The following is a 22,493-nucleotide window of genomic DNA, read 5'->3' as shown; positions in this document are numbered from 1 at the left end:
ATCTGAAATGTAGCTTCAGGCAGCAACAGTTAGTCCTGAAGTGATGCATGAAGTCTGCATAGAGATGCCTTTGTAGCAAGGTTAGAGGGCATAACGGTACACTCAGGTGGTCTGAATGTCCGTGTATGTGTGTGTGTGTGTGTGTGTGTGTGTGTGTGTGTGTGTGTGTGTGTGTGTGTGTGTGTGTGTGTGTGTGTGTGTGTGTGTGTGTGTGTGTGTGTGTGTGTGTGTGTGCATCAAGACGTTGAAGCTCCTGGGGTTTAAAGGGCACAAAACAACATCAGGAGAATGCCGAGGTCAACAAGAGGGTAGACCAGCTGTGAGAAATGTTAGAAAAGTCATGCGATCCCTTGGAGAAAGGACCCTTTCCTCAATTATTCAGCAGAAAGTGTCTCTCTGAGCCAGAAAGGTAAGAGATTACTACATAAAATACTATAAATTACACGATTAAAGAAGCAGATTGTCTTTATTTGTCCTGAAAAACAGATATGTTGCTAGTTAGTAACGTCACCAAAGTGTACCAATGTTTTCAGCAGTAGGTGCTCCAGAGCTCGTGTTCCTGCTGAATATTTTCTGACAAATTTAACCATAGACACAGCACCGTCACACAAACACACAGATGTAGTTTCTGTCAGTGCTGGTTCCGTATTTTGTCTGAGAAGAAAAAAAAAGACACGCAGGTTTGTTTGATAGCGCTGCTCACTCTGGCTGACCCGGCAGCTACTGAGCCAGAAGGGAAATGGAGGAGGTGTGATTTCAGTAGTTTTTCATCTCAAAAGAGCACCTAACAAAACAAGTAACACCACGATGCTTTCCTTCCTTGTTCACACAACTGCTTTTTTCTTCTTTCTTTTTTCCGGTTAGCTTGGCAACATAAACAGTAAACAAACGCTGACAAGAGTGAAGCAGACGGAGTAAAAACAGGATATGCACAATGGCCGAAGGAATGGACAACAACAACAACAAGGCGGCACAGCTAATGCGGGACGTACTGTACTGTCTGACGGTGTTACACGTTTGCAGCGATGATCTTTTCAGAAGACTGCTTCAGTGATCTTGTCACTTTTGGAAGGTGAGTGTCCAACCAAAACCAGCTTGGCTAAGCTGTTTACATGCAGAGGTTTTTTTTAACTGTATTGTTGTGGACTTTAGGACGCACACAGCCACCCATCACAATGGTGGACTCATGTCACTTCCTGGGCACCATCATCACCCAGGACCTCAAGTGGGAGCCCGCCATCACCTCCACCATAAAAAAGGCCCAGCAGAGGACGTACTTCCTGAGGCAGCTGAAGAAATTCAACCTATCAGTACAGTTGATGAGGCAGTCCTACACCGCAGTCATCAAGTCCCTCCTCACCTCCTCAATCACCGTGTGGTACGCTGCAGCTACCATCAGGGACATGAAGAAGCTGCAGCATGTCGCTCGCTCTGCTGAGAAGGTCATTGGCTGCAAACTCCCCTCTACACAGGATCTGTACACCTCCAGGACATTGAGGCGTGCAGGTCGGATAACAGCTGACCCATCTCACCCTGGACACGGCCTCTTTGACTCGCTCCCATCAGGCAGGAGGCTCAGATCCATTCGGGCCAGAACCTTATGCCATAAGAACAGTTTTTTCTCCTCTGCTGTTGGACTCATGAACGGCAATCCTAGGGCTGCACACTCCAGTTGCTTTGTTACACTCACAAGACCCTGTGTTGTGTTTGTACCTGAACTGATCTGCTCTGATCAGTACCTACACGGTCTTGTATATAGTAGCGTTTCTCTAATTATTGCCACTTTATATTATTATTATTACTATATCATGATTATATTCTGACCTCATATATTTTCTAATCTCCTACTTTTATCTTCCTTTCTTTGCACCAAGTACCGCAGCAATTTCCTAATGTTGTGATTCTTGCACACATGGCAATAAAACCCTTCTGATTCTGACTCACAATGAGTTTGACTGAGGAGTGTACTTGCATTTTAAAAGTCCTACTTCAGTCACACTAAGCCAACAATTTGGTTTTCTGACATAAAAGCACTGACTGCAGCACCACTGATGAGCAGAAGGCATGATGCAGTTCTTTAGGGATACGTTCCCATCATGTCGAGGCAAAACTAAAGGCCATCAGTGTCTTCCAGATAATTAATCTTCTTCTTCTAGAAAACAAAAAAGCAAATGCATCTACCACATTCTGTGTAATCTACCTGATTAGGCTGCTGTCCAGAGCTTTATTTTGTTCTATGCAATTCTACTCTGTTGGTTTTGAACTCAGTAGCTAATGTGCACTAAGTGTCAAACGTCTGAGAGAGTGCTGACCTATGGAGATGGTCCAGACAGCGGCGATCTTCATCATGGCTTTGGTTCTGGAGTTGAAGCGACTGTGCTCGATGGGGTTACGGATGGCCACGTATCGATCCAGGGAGATGGCACAGAGGTGCATGATGGAGGCCGTGGAGAACAGCACGTCCAGGTAGATCCAGATCGGGCACAGGGCGCTGGGTAGGGGCCAGGCATAGTCTGGAGAGAGAGAGAGAGAAAATTAGCCAGAGCTGATTCCTTCTCTAGCCTCTCAGTCTGTTCTGAAGGTCTCACTGAGGGGAGCTCGCCAAGGCTAGCAGGCTGTTAAGGATTAAGATGGGGATTAATTATTTAGATGACATCAGAAGGGCAAAAAGAAGAAAGAGACTAAACCCTAAATTTACAGGCTGTAGTGAGCAACACGACTTTTTACAACAATCTTTAAAGGGGCTTATTTTAGATGCCATCTGTGCAGTTTCTGACCAAGCACCAGGACGTCTTCGGTCCGAGAGAATCGAACCGACCTCTGGTCAGAGTCGTTTATCCCAAAAGACACACTGGTTCTGTATTATACCTGCAGCAGGAGATGAAAGACATGTGGCTGCTGAAGAAACGCAAGACAACGGGTCAAGAGTCAACTCCAATTAACCATATCTGAATAAATTGCTCCAAGCATGAATCTTCAATTACATTTCCTCATAATCACCATCACAGCTTGAGTCAGGCGTGTTACATCTGTCTTTCTTTGTTGCTCGGGCCCGTTTTTAATCTGTCGCTCTCCCCTTTTAATTATGTCTGAAACGAGAGTCCACATCAACAAATTACACGTGTGGTACTGTTATATTCTGTTATATTGTTAAAGCAATATCTAGGTTTTGGGTGAAAGTAAATATTAAAAATAATAATTACGACCTTATTTATTCTGCTTCACCAGCTAATGGCCAGGTAAGGCCAGGGTGTGTTGCTGCCTTCTGCAAACAGCCATAAGTTTTAAAGATTCTCAGTACTTTAGGTAACATCATTTTAGAAAACAGCAAATCTTTAAGAAATGCATGTTACACAACAATCTACATGGAATGTTATGCGTGTTTACGAGTGTAAAAATGAAGCTGGTCCGTTGCAAGTGAGAGCGATGTTCAGAGAGCATTTCAAACACGCTTCTGTTAAAAAAAACTGAGTAAAAGCAAAACTCGATGGCAATTATTAGTTTGGACAAGCCAACACTGACTGCTGCCTAATTAGAATACGTTAACAACAGCGACCGTGGCTGATTGGATGGCGAGGAGTTTGATCCAAGACCCCAGTAGACCACGTGCTGGAGCAGTGAACCCTGAAAGCTGTTCCAGGGGCTGTCCACTGCACATCAGAGATGAGGAAACTCAGAGAAATCTTTTTTTAAGGAGATTATTACAGAATCATTTCATTTCTTTAGTTTTTTCCCCAAATGATGATGCTTCTAGGGGTCTAGGGGTCAAGCCAGCTAGGGAATCTTTAATTTTTCTGCCAAAATAACTGTGTAGCGTTAAACTGATGAAGGCTTACAGATCGTTGCATGAGCCACTGTGAAGTTTAACAGATTGGGGCTGTTTTAAAAAAGCAGAAATCCATGTTTAAGCTGGTTCTAATTGATGAAAGAAATGCGTTTTTCTAAGTGAACAGGACTGGAGGGACACTGTCTCTCAGCTGGCCAGGGAACGCCTTGGGATTCCCCAGAGGAGTTGGCCCATGTGGCTGGAGAGAGGGAAGTCTGAGCCTCCCTGCTTAGGCTGCTGCTCCCGCAACCCGACCCCAGATGAGTGGCCAAAAATGGATGGATGGATGGATGGAAATGAAAGAAATCATTTGAGTCTCATACACACTTGGCCAACTAAACATGACATACATATTTGGTTTCACGACTTTGTAAGCAGTGGCGCTGCATGGGTCCCTTTTGGGCCCCAAGCAAATCGCTGGGATAAGCAGCTGGTGTTTAAGCAGACAGGAGGGAAGGTGAGCGTTGCATCGGGACTGCAAGATGGCCAACAGAGCTGCCAAATAACGACGGTTTCTGACATGGTTCAAAGTTTAACAGCCCTGTTGGGGCTTCTGGTGCCCCCAAATCATTGCCTGACCAATCTATTGGCACATGGTGCCTCTGTTCATCAGTAAATGTTCATTATTCAGCCCATGCCTTGGTTTGTGACTCAAAGCCACTTGAGTACATTGTCCTATTCACTGTGGACACCCTGAATGACCAGAAGATGTATCGCAGACAGCTGGATGTGTTCAAACTAGATGTTGAACAAGTTTTAACCACTAACATTACACTGATCCATGTAAACAGAACAGGACTGATGAGCTAACAGCTAGTGCTGTCCTCCTTAAAACTGCTCCAATATGCGGACGTTCACAGTAATGCATACATTATTCTACAAAGCTTTACTCAACGCTTTACTTGCTGATTGAGCAAAAATCATAAATTCCTACCAGACAGGCCCATAACTTCAGGGGCGGAGCTACATTTTAATGCCTATAAGTAACCAGAGAAGTTCATGAAAATTGATGACATTGTAAAAGTTTATCAGTTGAAATATCATATAAACAGTTATGAAATTAAGGCAGCCTGTCTTGACACTATTTATCTGAACAGAGGCTGTTCAGTGCGATACCATTAAAAGTAAGGTAACACAGTCGCACAAAAACACACTCCACAATGACACAAATCTCCCTTAAATATTTCCTACTATGACTCAAATATACTGTTTTTTAGTTTTTTCTACTAGGTCTGTTTACCTTAAATACTTTCATGAGTTGGAATATTGTGGAAAGTTTAAGTAATGCTGATCCAAGATGGTGTTTTACGTGCACCGTATGCCAGCTTTGCAGTAGAACACATAAACTGAGTAATCTGTGTCCCCGTGCCTTCCACATCTGCTGTTTTTGGGGCAAACAGACCTTTCTTCACAGGAAACAAGACCCGAAGCCAAACACGCATCATCTTCAGCATGCTGCTGACTTTTCTCTGTGATTTGAGGGACAGCGTGTTTGTGATGCATGTGGAATGAATCATGACATGTTTGTTTTTGGTGAGTGGGAGGCTTGCGTAAGTTTGTAGATTGGAGGTCAGAGTATTTTGGAAGCACTGTGGAAAACAAACACAAGGTGTTACTCAGCTGGATGGTGAGTGCCTCTGATTTTCTGGAAAACAAAACACTAAAGGACTCGTTTACTCTAAGAGCATTTATGTTCCCAGGTTCGTTTCTAATGAAAGGAAAAGACATAGGATTTAGAGAAAACACGTCTCAGAGGGGTTTCGCCTGGGGTTGTGTTGTTAGCACTTTAACTCTGTGTGGACTATCGTTCCAAAGTCACAACAAACCCCTTCAGTACCATCATCAAAGCCTAGTCATATCCTGTCCTGTACATTACGTCCTCCTGTGGAGGATCTACTGGTAGCAAGGGCCAGTTTTATTTATTTAGTACTGTTATACTGTTATATAAGTAGTAATAATAATAATAATATATTCAAGGCTGTAAAGAGTCAAAATATTTTGGCACAACTAGGGACTGTTCCTCCAGAAGACATTACCCTCCCAGGATCGAGGTTTGTGGGAGCCGTCAGCTTTGTTGTAAGAAGCTGATAAATATTCAGAACCTCATGCTTACCTAGGGGCTAGCATTTATTGTAAAACTGCCTATTCTCTACTGTCTTTTATGCCAGAGATTTAAAAGAAAAATAGTGAAGTTATGTTGAGTTGGCAATTTGGATCAGTTCTTGGCCCCATGCAGTGTTGTAGGATCTCAAAGCAGTTATTAGACCATGGTGTGTATTTTGGAGATGACGCTTAGCTACTCTGGCACAGAGTTGGAGCCCAGTGTCTTTACTTTTAGCTATTTATGTGTTTGCTAAAGTTAGTTGGCTGCGGTGGCCATCATGAGTGAGTTCAAATCCAAGTTTCCTTACAATCCATCCACTGGTTCATGAGATGTTCTGCTAAAAAGCATATGCCCACAGATAAAGGGAAAATCAAATAAAAAGGAAGGAAACGAGTGAATGAATGCTCAAGCTATGTTCCAAGTACCACAGCTATATCAGGTTTATAGAAAACATCCTAACAAACCACTGTGATGTTTTTGCCAATAAAGTTGTGGGCTTTAACTACTCGAACTAGCTGTTAGCTGAAGAATCCATGTTAGAATTAATCCCTATTCCTCCAAATTGAGGCGGATCAAAAACTGTTTATAACAAGTAAAACAGTCAATGTTGCCCTAAGAGGGCTCCCTCACCTACAGCTACACTCTTCCCTGGAAAGCCATTTGAAAGGATCCAGTGCTGAGTAAACAATACCACGACTGATTGTAGCCCAGATGACTGAAAATGTCCTGGGGATTTTAAGCGGTACCACAGTTTTGTCTAGCAGAATGCTTTGCTTGTCTGCCTGAACAACTGAATTATTCATTAATGTTGATACATTTAATGCACCGCTGCATTCTATCAAGGTCGACTTTGTGAGGCATCATTCATTCATTGTGTCTTAACAACTCACAGCTGCTCTTGATGAACATAACATCTATGATAGCTTCCAGTCGGGTTTCCATAGAGCTCATTCTACTGAAACAGCTCTTCTTAATGTCTCTAATGACCTTCTGACTCACAGTGATGCAGGGGACTGTTCTATTCTGGTCATGCTAGACCTGACTGCAGCCTTTGACACTGCTGACCATCACCTGCTACTGGAGAGGCTGAGAGACTGAGTAGGCCTATCAGGAACTGCTCTGGAGTGGTTCTCCTCTTTTCTTTCTGAGTGCTCCTTTTCTGTGGCCGTCTCCAAGTTTAGGTCCTCCACCACCGCCCTTTCCCATGGTGTCCCACAAGGTTCTGTGCTGGGGCCTCTACTTTTCCTCCTCTATCTGCTTCCTCTTCAGCACATCGTGAGCTCCTTCAAAGGAATCTCCTACCATCTTTATGCAGATGACATCCAACTGTACATCTCCTTTAATTCCCATGAGACGTCTAAGCTGCAGCTGTTACACACCTGCTTAGACTCTATCAAAACCTGGATGGCTGGGAGCTTTCTACAGCTGAATGAAGATAAGACTGAGATCCTCATCTGTGCCCCAGACAAGCTGGTTCCCAAAGTCAGAGACCATCTTGGTCAACTTGCTTCTCACACCACATCCTCCGTCAGGAATCTTGGTGTGACCTTTGACCCGCCTCCCACCCTGGGTTCTCATGTCAGTTCCCTTGTTCACTCTTCCTTCTTCCATCTCAGGAACATTGCTAAGCTGAGTCCCATTCTGTCTCGCTCTGAACTTGAGACAGTTCTCCACACCTTCATCTCCTCACGCTTAGACTACTGTAACTCTCTTTTCACGTGTCTGAGCAGAACCTCCCTGAACCGTCTACAGGTGGTTCAGAATGCCTGTGCTCGGCTTCTGACCAAGTCCTCCAAACACGCCCACATCACCCCGCTTCTCCTCCAGCTTCACTGGCTGCCAGTCAACGTCAGGGTTCATTTCAAGATCCTGGTTCTGGTCTATAGGGCCTTACATGGACAAGCACCATCTTACATTGGTTATCTTCTTAGTCCCTACACCCCCAGCAGGTCCCTGAGGTCTAGTGATCAAAGCCTACTGGTAGTGCAGCACCAGGCTAAAGACCCAAACTCTGGAACTCTTTCCTCCTGAGCCTGAGATCAGTGGTCTCAGTGATCTCTTTTAAAAAGCAGCTCAAAACTCACCTGTTCAAGCTGGTTTTGGTGTTACCTTCATCACCCTCTCCTTATTCTGCTCTTTCTACTAATTCCGCCTTTCCTGGGATCCACTGATTTCTCTCTGTTCTATTCATTTTCTCTTTCCCTTTCCTTACATTTTTTATTCATGATTCTTTATTTAATTTTTTTCTTCTAATTTTAACCATATTTTAATCATTTTTTGAAGAATTTTTGTATTGGTGAAAAGAACAAAAAATCAAAATGTCATGATTTTTATCTTGAGAGGCACTACGTAAAAAGATAATTTTCTTTCTTTCTTTCTTTCTTTTCTTCCTTCCTTCCATTTTTCCATTTTTCCATTTTTCCATGATAGGGAGCTAAATGCTTCTGTGAAAGAAATGTGCTATACAAAGCTGCCTTGCCCATCGGAGCATGTAATGATTTCATGAATCCTCAAACTATTTTGCATCATATACATGAAAAAGCCTCTTAACATACCAGTGGCAAGGGTAATTCATTTCAGTTAACGTAACACTATATTAGCCTAGAAATCTAGACTGTCAGTTGCCAAAGAAAAATGATGCTCTGCATGTTGGACTAGCCATGCTCCACTGGAACCTTCACAGCCCTGGTTACTCTGGTACCTGACCAGTCACAGCACTCTGATGGTTTGGTGTGCAGGATATTACTGAGACTGAGCAAAACTAAGATGCAACTGCTAGCTCATAACAGCTTTGGCATCAACTTTGGACTGTTTAGACTTGGGCTTTTCTTTGAGTCATGAGCAGATAAAGTCACTCGCCGGCACCAGGTTGGCGACCCTGTTCTAGAATCTACAACCTTCCCCAGAAACTCCACTTGAAAAAATCCAAACTCTTTCTTTAGGGCAGCAATGAGGAGTATAATGTAAATAATTGTTGCTTTTAAAAAAATGAACCAAACAATGCTAATAATATGAACACGATAGACAAATGACACTTCAGCTGTGACGATTATGGAAAAACACTGCTGTCACCTCCAATAATAGTCATTATAGCTGTCCTTCTGTGATGTGAGGCTTTCCAGAATGGTTAACCTTCAGTGCATCTGAAAAAAATTGTACATCACCAGTGACAAAGCCAATGCACACAATCTGATAAAAGCTTTGGCAAATTACAGGGTGTCCCATGTGAAGGTAAATAAGATCAAACTGTGAGCTTTCTATGGATGGATTCTGCTTACGAATGAAGAGGAATTGATTGCTCCCCCCAAAGAACCAAGCAGTGTTTACTGACCAGGCTGAACTGGATGCTGGCCATCTTTCTAATGTATGAGCCCTGGGGTGGCGGTAGTATTAATGTACTGTCAGGCTGGGTTAAGGCGGTGTGAAAACTTTGTTCCAGCATCAGAGAGAAGAAATTCATCACAGCTGGAGAAATTATGATGTCATCGTAAAAAATGTGCTAAGAGTATTCTCATGAACTTCAGTTAGTGCCAACAGCTCTACTGGATGTTTTAACTGTCTTAATACAATTTAAAAAAATGTAAAAATATTGGTATATAAGTAGTTTTCATCCTTCCCTATTTTACTCACAAATGTATTCTCTCAAATCCTTCACATGGAAATCAGTCTGTTGTAAATAAATAAATGGGAAGCAGACTAATTCAAGTCTGCAGAACAACAACAACACAATTTTATTTTTTATCATTACAGTGAATGTTGTTTTCAAATCAAAGGTGTTCAAAACATTTCAAGATGATGGCCAAAATCGCCAATTTAAAAGTTTTCGGGGGCTACAGATACGTGCTATTTTTTTTCTTTTTTAATTAAAAAAGACATATTGGTAATACATTTACGTACAACTATAAAAAAGTTCTCTATACCAAGAACCTGCCAGAGAGACAAAATTACCGTATTTTCCGGACTATAAGCCGCTACTTTTTTCCCACGCTTTGAACCATGCGGCTTATAATGAGGAGCGGCTTTACTGAAGATTTTCCTTCACCTGCCAGGGGGCGCTTTAGCAGAAAGTGAAACAGGTGGAAGTCAAAAGTGGAAATCGAAGAAAGTGCTCATATTAATTTAGCACATGCAAGCAGCCGGCACCACGAAGAATTTTTTTTCAAATCCATACCCCCTCATCATGGTAACTACACGTATGAGTTCAAATGATGCCGCATTTAAGTTGAAGGCCATCGATCTGGCAGTAAAGGAGGGAAACAGTGCTGCAGCACGTAAGCTTGGCATGAATGAATCCATGGTTCGGCGCTGGAGACGGCAGCGGGAAGAATTCATTCAAGCCAGCTTCACCCGGGATGATGACAGCAACACTGACATCGCCACAGAAAAGGTATGTGACAAAGCTCTTCTGAGGCTGTTCAACTCCGACACTGAAGAAGAGGACTTTAATGGCTTTAGTGCGCAAGAGGAAGATGAGAGCGAATGACCTCTTCTGGTAGGCAAGTGTGTTTTATTTACTAACCAAGCATGTTTTGTGTGTTTTTATTTTCTAATCATCCAGGGCTTATTAATGCTGTGTCAGCGCTGTTCTCATTTATATACCACGTGGGGCCCACCAATGTATGCTGGCTGGGTCATTGTGATAGCTTCACAGTTACACAGCCAGACAGGACAGGGTTTATCATATTTAGAAAACCAACAAACAGGTAACCACGAAGCTAAAAATAGCATTGCTACACATTAAAGAGTTCTTTGTTTGCTCATTTATCCTATTTTTCTTAAAAATTTATGTCTGTATCAGGACTGAAAAGGATTAAGAGTCAACTCTTTTTCCACAATATCAATTCTTACCCACCGTATCCATGTTATATCAGGATGCACAGAATAAGTCAAGAAGGTAAACTGCACAAAATAATTCTGAATTCCATCTTAATAATGCCCTTTACCATCTATAAGATCCTACTTTTTTAATCAACGGAAAATATCAGATAACATCTGCGAAGTCAAATGGGAAATTAGGTCTTTATCTGAATGAAACATCAAATTTCCAGTTTGTTGATAAAAGACAAACAGTCACCAGAACATACATGAAAAGAGCCTGGAAGACCTGATTAAAGAGCAACAAAGGCTGAGAGAGGACTGCAAGAAACAAAAGCCAAATGAAACAGATGGAGATTACATGTAAGCTAAAAATGATGGTGAGTAAATGAAAAAGCAACGTGTGAGGTTTTCCAAAGCAATTACAGTAAATGAAGTCATTAACATGCAGGAAAACCTATAACAGCTGCAAATAAAAGCACCTGACAGGTTAGCTGATTTGATGACATTTATTGATCTTTAATTTTGATGCAGCTTCCTCTGATCATTGACTGTGCTGCAAAGCCCTCGTCAACAGCATCCAAGTGACATTTATCGTTAACAGTTGGTGATGTTTGTGACATCTGACGTGGAACAAACTGGAGAAGGGCACCTATCTTCTTCTTCAATCAAAGGATTGCCTCGTGATGGGTTTGGAGCAAAATGTCAGAGCTGTAGGAACATTTCCCCTTCTCAATTTTTTAGGTTTAGAGACAGTTCAAGTCAACAATTGACTCAGAAAGTGACAGTTTTGATCTTTTAACGTGGGACTCTGCTGTACAGCTATGAAGAAACTGAGTTCAACCAGACAAATAATGGCTAGTGCAGGACAAGACTAAAGTGGATCAGTGTTACCATCTGTTTCTGACAGTAATTAGCTGAAGTTGACCAAAGTCGATAGATGTCGTCAGATGATGACACAATAATTTGCACGTTAATGACATCATCATATCCCAGAGCGTTGGTGTTTTGTTTTAAAAAAAAGCAAGACTAGGTGTTTTCTCAATATTCAATTATGTGTGAATTATTTAACAAAATTGTTTATTATGTTCAACATTTAAAGGTTAAAGCACAGACAAGAAACACTGTTGTGACAATAAGTATCAAGTGAAACCTGCGACGGTGCACTGGTGTGATTGTATTAATGTTTTAGCCATGTATTGGTTGAATAACCTCAGAAATGTAATCTGACCACCAGGCTATGTCTCAAAAAGACAAAGTTTATAAAGCTGATATTTTTTCATAAAATATCCAGAGTTCACTTTTTTTTCATATTTTTTTCACAGAGTTCACATTTTAAAGAGATGGGTTTATGTCAGCAGGTGGCAGAGGTTTGCTGTTCTGTCGTGATTAAAATGTGTATTAAATGATAATGTGGAAATAACTCTTCATTCCATTAAGTGTGTAGTCCTAGATGTGGAACCATAGGGAAGATGCTCTACAGGGTGTGAAAGGCACATAACTGAATTAACGGAGGTGCATTTTTTTATGTGCGTCAATAAGTGCCATTTTATTTTGCCCTTGTTCTGCCACTTTGACAAGAGATGTCTGATGTTACAGGCCTACCAATATTATCAGCAGATACTGGCATTAAAATGTAAAATCTGAAATGTTCTGTTTTAATTTTTACCTGTATAACGACACAGCTTTTATACCGTGCACATTTTATCCACCAAACTATTGCTACTTCTCCTTTCACTGAAAATGTCAAAAAATGACCGATCCACTGTGTTAGATGTTGTTTTTCTGGCACAGTTGGTCCAGCTTGAAAGCAGTTTTCATAGTTTTCACAGATAAAGTTGAAAGATTAAGTATCTGTGAAACAAGATGTGATGTTAGTCACCTAAAATTATCTTTTTCTCTTTTATGAGGGAATCCCTACATTTTATATTATGTTATGTTGATCTCTTTTTATGTCGGTGACAAAAACTAAGAGTTAGACCATATCAGTATCATATATCCCTTTTAAAAACATCAGCAAATTACATGCACACGTTTACTCTAGTCATGTTTTACAAAGTACTTGCTTTTATCAATAAAGTTGTACTCTTTAAAATTAATGTGTAACAACTATTAAATCAGTTGCCAGTTTTTTAGTTAGATTAGAAGAATTAGTCAATTCTGCTTTTATTTGGTTATTTCAACCCTTGTGGGAGCCGATCAGAAACAATTAATGTCAGAATTAGTATTTTAACAGAAAATATGAAACAAGTTAGTTTGAAGAAAAATACCAAAGTGATTTCCTAAAAAATTAACACTCAATGTGAAGCAGTTGATCAAATAAGTAAGCCTGAAAGCTGCAGGATTTTCTCTGCATAGAAATATTCTTTTATACCAAACCAAACTGTGGAGAAACAAAAATCATATTTCTGAAGAGATGTATCAACAACAAATGAGTTGATAAAGATCAAATGACTCAGCATTTGTTGTGAAGAACATTTCTCTAAGTCATGACCAAGTGTCTGTGTGTGTTGTTTATTTTATTAGCTCAGACTCCATCAGTCTTATCTGCTCCTGGATGAAGAATAAAACAGTATTTGTACCCAGCTCTTTGTGGAGTTAATGCATTTTTTGTCAAAAAACTGATAAAAATGATAAAGAAATGTTAAAATTTTCATCTCTATGGTGTTTTATTTAGGCTTGTTCCAATCGTTACAATTACTGCCCCAGTTAGAAGGATTAACTAGAACTGCAAGCAGTTATCAACCGGTTCCAAGCCAACCAGCGCCAATCCCCCAACCGGCCCAAAAACACGTTGTCCCGCCCCAAAAACACGTTCTCCCGCAGGCGTCCTGTCAGCTCACTTCAGCCGGCGCAGTGAAAGTAACACTCAGGATATGTCATTAAACCTCTTGCACAGCCTATACACATATCTTTCACAGGCATGGCTGACTTCTCATTCGTGATTACAATGGAATTCCACAGTTTCCTTTTAAAAGAACGTGAAGATTTAATGAGCGAAGTGATGAGAAATCAGGTTTTGTCATTTTACTGATTCTAAATTAAATGCTTTTTCAAAAACTAAATATATTGAGATTTACAATTAAACTGACCGAAACAAAAACTTCATTATAAAATCCATATTTGAGCTAAAGATTATCAAACAATAATCTATACATCAACAGAATATTACAAAGAACATAAATACTTGATAATGTCCCTAGATGTAATTGATTTTCAACAAAAACTACGAGTTTCATTTCGTGACTTACTGATCAAATGTTTTTAAAAAATCCTGAAAAATGCATACATCATCATAAAATTACCAAAATATTCTCACATGGCAATGTTAATATGCGGAATAATATGATGTTGTTTCTAAATCAGTAGATTCAAAGCTTTTTGAAGAAGAATTGGTAAATATAATTATAAGGGTCACGGCCAACATTAAAATATTCATTAAAAATAGTGCTACTTTCTAAAATTAGTTGAAAAATCTCAGAACACCATAGGTACATGTGGAATGTTATAAATGGTTTATATGTACTGTATACCTAAAAAACTTTCTAACAAAAATTATTTACTTTTTTGTCCAACTGTACAGAAAAACTGGCAAAAAGTTAAAAATTCATTAAAAATGTAAGTTTTTGTATAAAAATCTCAAAATATTCCCAGATTACCTCTGTGATGTGAGAATTGTGGTTATATTTTTGTAGGGATCATAAATGTTAAACTTTTCTTACAATAAAATAATATTTGCATTAGTGGCTGTCAACAAAAATAAGTCCTATAATTATACACAAGGAGGTGCTCAAATCAAGACTACATTTTACGTGTTTCATAAACCACCAAAGAGTGAACTTTGTGCCAAATTTCAAGAAGATTGTCGTAACACAATTTGTGCTACAACTGCTAGCCAAAAATGTATTATCGTAAATATAAAGCGGGAACCTCTTTCTGGAGCTGCGATTTTCGTGACATCAACTCAAGGCTACCCAGTTAACACAACCTAAATATCTTAGCCTCTTACATGCAAAAATGATTTTTAGGAAATTTTTTAATTTTTAAATTATCATAAACCACGCCCACTTTGATCAATCATTACCATATTGGTACGGTAGTCTTAAGACTCTATAATGATGACCACCACTAAGTTTCGCGCAGATCCATTAAACTGGTTCAGCAGTATAATTTCTTCCTATTTATATCGCCCCCTATTGTTGAATCAAGTTGAAAATCAAGATATACACTTGAATTGACCTTAGGTATGGTGGTTATGAACAGCTTTAAAAAATGTCAAAATCTTTTGAAGTTATGCTAAAAAAAACTTTTTCATAAAAAAAATTAAAAAAGTTGTTACGTGCCGTGGCCCTTTTCGGCCACAAGATGGCCACAGTGGCCTTTTCCTCGCCTGTCTCCCGGTGCCCCAGCTGTTTAGTATCAGTAATCAGGGAGCGGCTGTTAAAAGCTGCTCTACTGCCCTCAGTCAGGGAGAAGGTACAGGGTAGTATAGACTCTTCTGGAGTTTGTGCTATGCTCTTCTCCTCATTCACTCTTTTGGTAAAACTCGTAATAGTTAGTCTTCGGTGCTCTCGGTTTTTGGAATACGGATTTGGATAAACTAGGATTTGATAATTTGGCTCATAGACTTCGGACCACGTTTGACTTAGGCTTTGGATCTCCCATTTTGTGTATCTATATTGATTATTCTCAGTTTTCTTCCCACCCCCATCTGGGGTGGCGTTTTTCGTTTCTCCTTTTTGGGTATAACTCCTTTTGTTTTGTATATAGTGTTGCTTTTAGGTTCTTTGTAAATATTCCATTTGTTTTGTAATAAAATTCTTGTTTTTTTGCGACACAGCACTCTGTTTATTATTTACCCCACACACTAATTTTATTACTCCCCTCCTCAACTCTCCTAGAGAGCCGGGGACATAATAAAGTCATATTTCAAAAAATAAGCGAATTATCCAAAATCCGTTCACATCGTTTGGTCAGCTGCTCCTCCTCTCTTGTCAGGCAAAGTTTTGATTTGATTGTGTTTGACGGCCAGGAGGAGTTAACGAAAGTATGTTTGACTTACTATGCAAATTTCTACTAATTTGCTTAAGTTTAAAACATTTTTTAAAATACTCATCTAAATTTGACTGGCTCAATGAACATACAGGATGAAATCATTTGATTTTTTTTTAATTAAAGAAATTGGGAGAAACATGCCAAAAACATTTTTTGGGTACAACAGTTGGACACATTTCAAATTTCTTTCTGTGATTGTAGATGTCACTATGACTGATATGAATTGCAACTTTCTGTATAGAATATGTATTTTTCATGAGTGAAAGGGCAAATTTTTTTAAAGCCTGTAAGCCACGCCCACTTTTTAATCATTTTGGAAATACAGCTTAAGGGTCCGATGATTAGCATATCTGGCAAGTTCTGTAGAAATCCGTTCAGCCGTTTCACTGAAACAAACTTTTTGACTATTTAGCGCTCCCTATTGGTGAATCCAAACAAAATTTGGTAGATAGGGCTTACCGCTCATACTTTGTAAGGGTCTAGAGTCTCATCATTTTATCTTGAAAAATGGTGGAGATATCGTCAATTAGAACATGTGCCAGCTAGCGCACTGAATTTGACATGGTGTCATTAGCCCAAGTTTCAATTATTCAGCATTTTTCTTCATCACAACGACTTAGCTTAGTCTATAGATCATATGTACAAAGTTGAAGTTGATTAGATGAAAATTGACGGATTGGTGTTTAAAACTAAGTTTAGTGTTTTTTGCGATCTAGCAAAAAAAATCTAGTAGGTAGAAATGGGCGTGGCCAACACAAACGACATGCAGAATCATCCAACGATTATGTACATATAAAGTTTTTGACTGTAGGACCTACGGTTTGAGAACTAGTAGCTGAAACGCATTCACCTCCGCAATAGCGCCACCTAGGTCACTCTGGGTCCAAATTTTCAAATCTGAGTAGTGGTCAAGATTTTCTATCAGACTGCCATGTCAGATTTTTTCTGGCAATTTCAGGCTCCTGCGCCCATACAGTATTAGCAGAGAAGAATAATAAATAATGAAAAAAAAAAAAGAAAAATCCTTCCAAAAACAATAGGGTTCCCTGCCCGTTGGGCTTGGAACCCTAATTATCAAGTTTAATGGTGTTGGAGTATTCAGAGACGTGGCTGTTTGTATTCATGTGTGCGCCGGGGTCTATCTTTCAAGCTGCCTTGCCGATCAATGCAGTCAATGAGCGGTCTGATGGATAACACTCCAAGTATAGATCCAAACTCCATGCGTGCGTGTGTGTGTGTGAGCGCTTGTTCTGTGGTTGTCTTAGCGAGGAGTGGAGCTCTTTTGTGACGTGCTTGAAAAAGACTGAGAGCAATGCTGCTTATCTGTCTCTGCGTGTTTCGGCATCTGTTTGTAAAACAGAAAGACAAGCGTGTGTGTGTGTGTGTGTGTGTGTGTGTGTAACACTGATTACCACAGTGAGCAATCAGTAGTTGCAGCTTGAACAGACAAACAGATACGAAGCCAGCGAGCAAGAGTGTCTGTTGGCCAAGTGTAGCCCATTTCGCAGCAATCACCCTTTCCTGTCCTGCTTGGTATTCCCGAGGGAATCCTGACGGCTACAGATTAATGGCTGAATACTGAAGTTTGGAAAAGTTGTGCTTTGTATACAAAAGAGCAGCAGGGCAAACAGAAAGGAAGCAGAGCGCTAGATTTAAATCTGCAGGGCTGTGCATGTTTAGAGCAAAGGACATGTTTGCTTTCACTTCCACACCATCAGGGCTAGGCTGAGATTGTGAAACACTTTGGCCTGACCGTGTCAAACCTGACACTCACCATCAACTACTATACATTTTGGTGAGGCTGCAGGTCTAATCTTAAAGGCTGAGTTAGATAGAGTGCTTAAATCTTTGAGATCCATACAATAAATAAATCTACTTTGCGGCAGACCATGGCTACAGGTAGACAGCTTCTACTTTAGCACAGGAAATGTAACTTCTATGTTTTTTAGGTCCATTTCAGGGTGAATTAGCTCAGTGTTCCCATCAGGCTAACAGCACCCACTGAGGGCAGTTTTAATGTGCTTACACGTCTAAATTATAAGGCGTAATTAGTCATTTTGACAATCAGTCCTTGGATTGGATGGTAATATTGAATAACACAGATCTGCTCATTTATTGGTAATCAGCATAACATCCTCGAACAAACATGCCAGTTAGGCCATCAAAAGTTTAACTGGCTGACCAGGTTGTACTTGATACTCACTGATGACCTTTTTCAGAACACCTTGCTAGTACAAGTCCCTGTTTGACCTCAGAACTGCTCATTCATGTCATAGATCTAACAAGCTGTTGGAAACCTTCCTCAGAGGTTCTGGTCCATACTGAAATGACAGCATCACAGTTACATCCATGATGGGAGTCTCCCTTTTCACCACATCCTAAAGCCGGGCGTACACTGTGCGACTTTTTCACTTTTGAGCCGATTTTCCAGTCGTGCGAGAATCCACGAGATCGGGGCGAGTTTTGCGCCAAGCGTCGTGTAGTGTACAGGGGGTTACGAGAGGCGATTAACACCACGTGACCAGCTACCGATCAGCAATCGTGAGCTCGCACGGACTTCTGGAGTGTTTGATATTTTGCTCGTCCCTCGTGAGGGTATCGCACTGTTGAAGCGGCGCTGCGAGCAGCTGCGACCCAAAATGTATCAGAACCGCTCACGGCGCACGCGCAATCCTGCATCAACACCGCTCGCCCGCTATTTCCCTAATAACACACGTTGTTCATTTTTATTTCTACACGTTTTTTTACTCACAATGATTGTCAAGAAAGCGTGTTTGTCGTGTTCATGTCAAATTAAACTGATCACAAAACACAGATTTACTTTCTTTATTTCGTTCATCCAACCCCATAAATCCCTGTGTGTCCTCCTGCAGCACTCCTGAAGGACAACAGGCAAAACAAGACTAAAAAGTCTGACGTGTTGAGTAAAAACGGCAAATTATAGCATATTTTTAGGTCCGACGTGTTGCTGCCAGACGTACAGTGTGAGCAGTCAGATCGCATCCGAGAACTGGGTCGTGCAGTGTGAGCACATGACTCGTGAGATCTGCCCTGCGAGGAAGTCGTACAGTTTGAGCTGAAGCTGAGTGCTACGAATGAAAAAGTCGCACAGTGTACACCCAGCTTAAGGGTTCTGGACTGGTCTGAGGTCTGGTGACTGTGGAGGTCACTGGAGTCTAGTGACCTCATCATCATGTTTTAGAAACCAAGAGAGGAGCTCAGCTTTATGACATAGTGCTTTATCCTGCTGGAAGTAGCCATCAGAAGAGGTCCATGTGGTCCTAAAGGGATGGAAATGATCAGCAACAATACTCATGTAACACCTGTAAACGTTGCATGTAAATAAAACATTTCTGTGTTTTAAAAAGAACTAAAAGGTGGAATACTCATGTAGGCTGTGGCTTTTACTGAGTGGTACTAACGGCCTTTTTACATAGTCGCTCTAATCCACCCAGACATAAAGCGCCATACAAATAAAACCTTCATTTCCTGTCACATTTGAATTATAGGTTGATGCTTAGATATGACATCAGCTAAAATCCATCACCAACGCTGCAAAAGGTTGACATCTGTTTGTGAATATACCTGAAAAAAGGTTTTCGCACACATTCACAGCTTTGTGATGGCCTCTGTGATAGTGACATTTACTGGCACATTCCTTTGAGGTGTTAGGACAGAGGCCTGGCTGAGATTCACTGGGTACACAGCTTCAATGCAAACCTTGAAAAAATAAATAAATACATCCACTCCTTTCTGGATACAAATTCACCATCCTATAACACTAATGAGGGCGTTGGTGCAGAATCCTGAGACAGTAAACAAGAGCAGCAAAGGATGGCTGGGATGATGCTCCAATTACCAAGCTGACATCCTCTGAAACTCAAATCACTTGTAAAATACCAGCGTACCGCGTCTGGCTGAAGCAATAATCATTTAAATGATCACACTGAAAAAGTACTTTGAAATGATCATCACAGCTTACTTGTCACAGTGTGCTGGCAGCAGCTGGTGAGTGGGTGTGTGCTCCAGATCAGTGGAAGGAATCTGCTGAATGGGCTGTTTAAATATTGGCTCAGATTACTGGAAATAAATCTGTCTGATTACAGTAGAATAATAAAAGAAAAAAATCTATCTGTACTCGCTGTTCAGGTCATCTGTTTTCCTAATATACTAACTAGAGGTTCATCTATTTAATTAAAACATGCATGTTTGTATGTTTTTGTAATTTACTGACCTTCTAGCTTCTAATCAGTTACGTTTTTTATATTCAAAGGATAATTTCCTCATTATTTAAAATGCAAAGTTCTTTTCGTTTTCTGACCCCGTTTTGTGCGTAAGCAAGCTTGATAAATGAGGCCCCATGAATCTGCCTCTTTATTCAGTGTTCCAATCTTGGTTTGGTGTTCTTGGACCTTATTGAGTGATAAATGGATCGGTCCATTTGACAGTTTTCACATTCATTCATTCATGTATGTAGTTTGTGTGTGATGAAGTACCTAATAGTCTTAGACTAAGGCCCAAGTAACATGGAAGGATTTTTAAAGTAGATGATTTTCTAAATATGCGAGACCACACAGGTGATGGAAAACAATCACATCACATTCAGGAGGCAGAACTCTTGCCTGTCCTTGAAAGTCGAACCTAAACACTCCCAGATGATTGAAAACCCTGAGCTGATGTGCTTCAGAGCAGACCAGAGAACTGGTAACACACCACACATGGGTAGAATATCTGATAAAATTATCTTTCGAGCCATTACGGTAGTTGGGCACATCCTTAAAGTAGTGGATTATTGTTTAATCAATATGTTTGCACTGGTCTCTAGAAGGAATGAATGCCTTGCAGGCAGTAATCGGGGTACAAAAATGCCCACAAATAGGTTTGGGCGGCATACAAATTTTAATACCGTCTAGCTTCCTCTACATTTTACCACGGTGTACGGTATTACCGGGACTAATTTAAAAATGATGTAAGCCTCAAGTGGAATTACCAAACTGTTGGTTTGAACCTTCACCGTTCAGAAACTGAATAACAAACACTATAACTAAAGCAATAACAACATGACACACATAATATTAGCACCTTTTTAAAAATGTAGCTCATAAAAGTTATTTTATGCCTGAGAAAACAATAATGTTTACCTTTACCGGCTTCAACCTCCAACTGCTAAACCCCCCCGCTTCGATTAGCCTGTGACAGACACCTGGTTACTTTGGGGCTAATCGTGACATCTGGGGAAGCCTGGCAGCTTATTTTCCACTAGAAAGGCGCATTGTCGTCGCTTCAGGCTCCAGACAGAAGGCTGCAATTTCAGCTACGGGTCGCTCCTCTGCTGTGCCGACAGGGTGTGCATCTTTTGCGGTCATCTTTTGTTGGCACAAATGACCTCATGAGTGTTTACCAGCTCTCTTTTTCAGTTTTCATTTAACCCTTAACACTCCCAAACTGCAGAAGGTGTGTTGCGTTTAGACAGGTGCGCTGGTGCGCAAGCTGACCTGCCACGTCATGACATCACATTCATAAACTTTACGGAACGGCTCTAAAGTTGGACAAAACATTTAAACTATTTAAGAAAAACTCTAAATTCAACCACACTCCTATTTTATGCATGAAATTAGTTTTATTTTATTTTTTGTCCTTGTCTCCTACGTGCACTGTTCTTTTTTTTCATGACGGTATTGGAACTGACACAGTTTCTATTGTTTAACACCAGTGGTAATACGGTAATACGGTAATACCGTCCAAGCCTACCCGCAAACACCTGCGTCGGCAGGGCCAAGTCTGTGACGTCACAGCTGAGCTTCAGGCGACAGAATTTGGAGTCCCATTTCCTGATTGCATGTCTTGGTTCTTTTAAACACAGAAAAGAAAACTTGTTCTTTACATTGTTAGCTAACGTTTCACGTACTTCCTGCAGCCATCATCAGAGCTGTGATGATGTTGGCGGCATCACTTCCTTCTTCGTTCATCTGCGGGCAGCAAAGGAAGGTGTCGCCCTCTGCTGCCCGTGCCCTCCTCGTTGATGACACAGTCCCATGCGTGATCCAACATGTAGACTCCCTTGTCTCTATTCATGGTTCTGTGTCCACGTCTCCATATTTCTATGGCTTCTTTAAACCATCTTTTATATTTTTGTTGTTCTGTGTTTATGATCCTTGTTTTGTTCCAGTCCATTGTGGTCTGCTACAGCTGATTTCTTTGTTTTAACGTCTTTCCTGATATTTGGACATCTTGCCCGGATGGGATAACAGCAATGCGACTCTACCGCTGACTTGCAACATGGATGTTTTATCTCCTTAAATGACACAAGTCTGGAGGAGCTTCTGCTGTGAAGTGAAGTTGCTAATGCCAACTGTTAGTTTAAACTAGCCGACACGTTTGCTGCTGCTTCCTGGATGTTAAGCCAACAACAGCCTTCGCCGTCGTGAGTCAAGATGGGTGAGTTCATGAATGTTAATTCACATTGTGATGTCGATATGCGAGTATTTTCTAATCCTAGAGTTTCACCGTCTATTTTCCATCAGAAGCTAATGCAGGAGATAGGTGCAGGAGACTATTTTCATGTTCAGCCTGCATGAAAAACTCAGAGTGACTGATTGTAATCATTAACAGCATTTAAAATGTTCTCTTTCAGTTAACCACACCTTTAAAATTGTTGGAAGAGAGGATCGGGTCAGATATCAGTAGGATTAT

The 22,493-nt window shown here is 40.6% G+C and overlaps 1 protein-coding gene across 1 annotated transcript in view; it reads right to left on the bottom strand.

Moving 5' to 3' along the window:
• Nucleotides 1-22,493, bottom strand: part of htr2cl1 (5-hydroxytryptamine (serotonin) receptor 2C, G protein-coupled-like 1) — a 253,433-nt gene that overhangs the window by 19,919 nt on the left and 211,021 nt on the right. The window contains exon 6 of the mRNA XM_070548024.1: nucleotides 2,313-2,513. Coding sequence (XP_070404125.1) covers nucleotides 2,313-2,513 — 201 coding nt within the window. The remainder of the gene's footprint in view (nucleotides 1-2,312; nucleotides 2,514-22,493) is intronic.

This window comes from Nothobranchius furzeri, chromosome 2 (assembly GCF_043380555.1).
Source record: "Nothobranchius furzeri strain GRZ-AD chromosome 2, NfurGRZ-RIMD1, whole genome shotgun sequence".
Lineage (NCBI taxonomy): Eukaryota > Metazoa > Chordata > Actinopteri > Cyprinodontiformes > Nothobranchiidae > Nothobranchius > Nothobranchius furzeri.
Note: the sequence above shows the minus strand (reverse complement) of the source record. Positions and strands in the feature narration are given on the sequence as shown.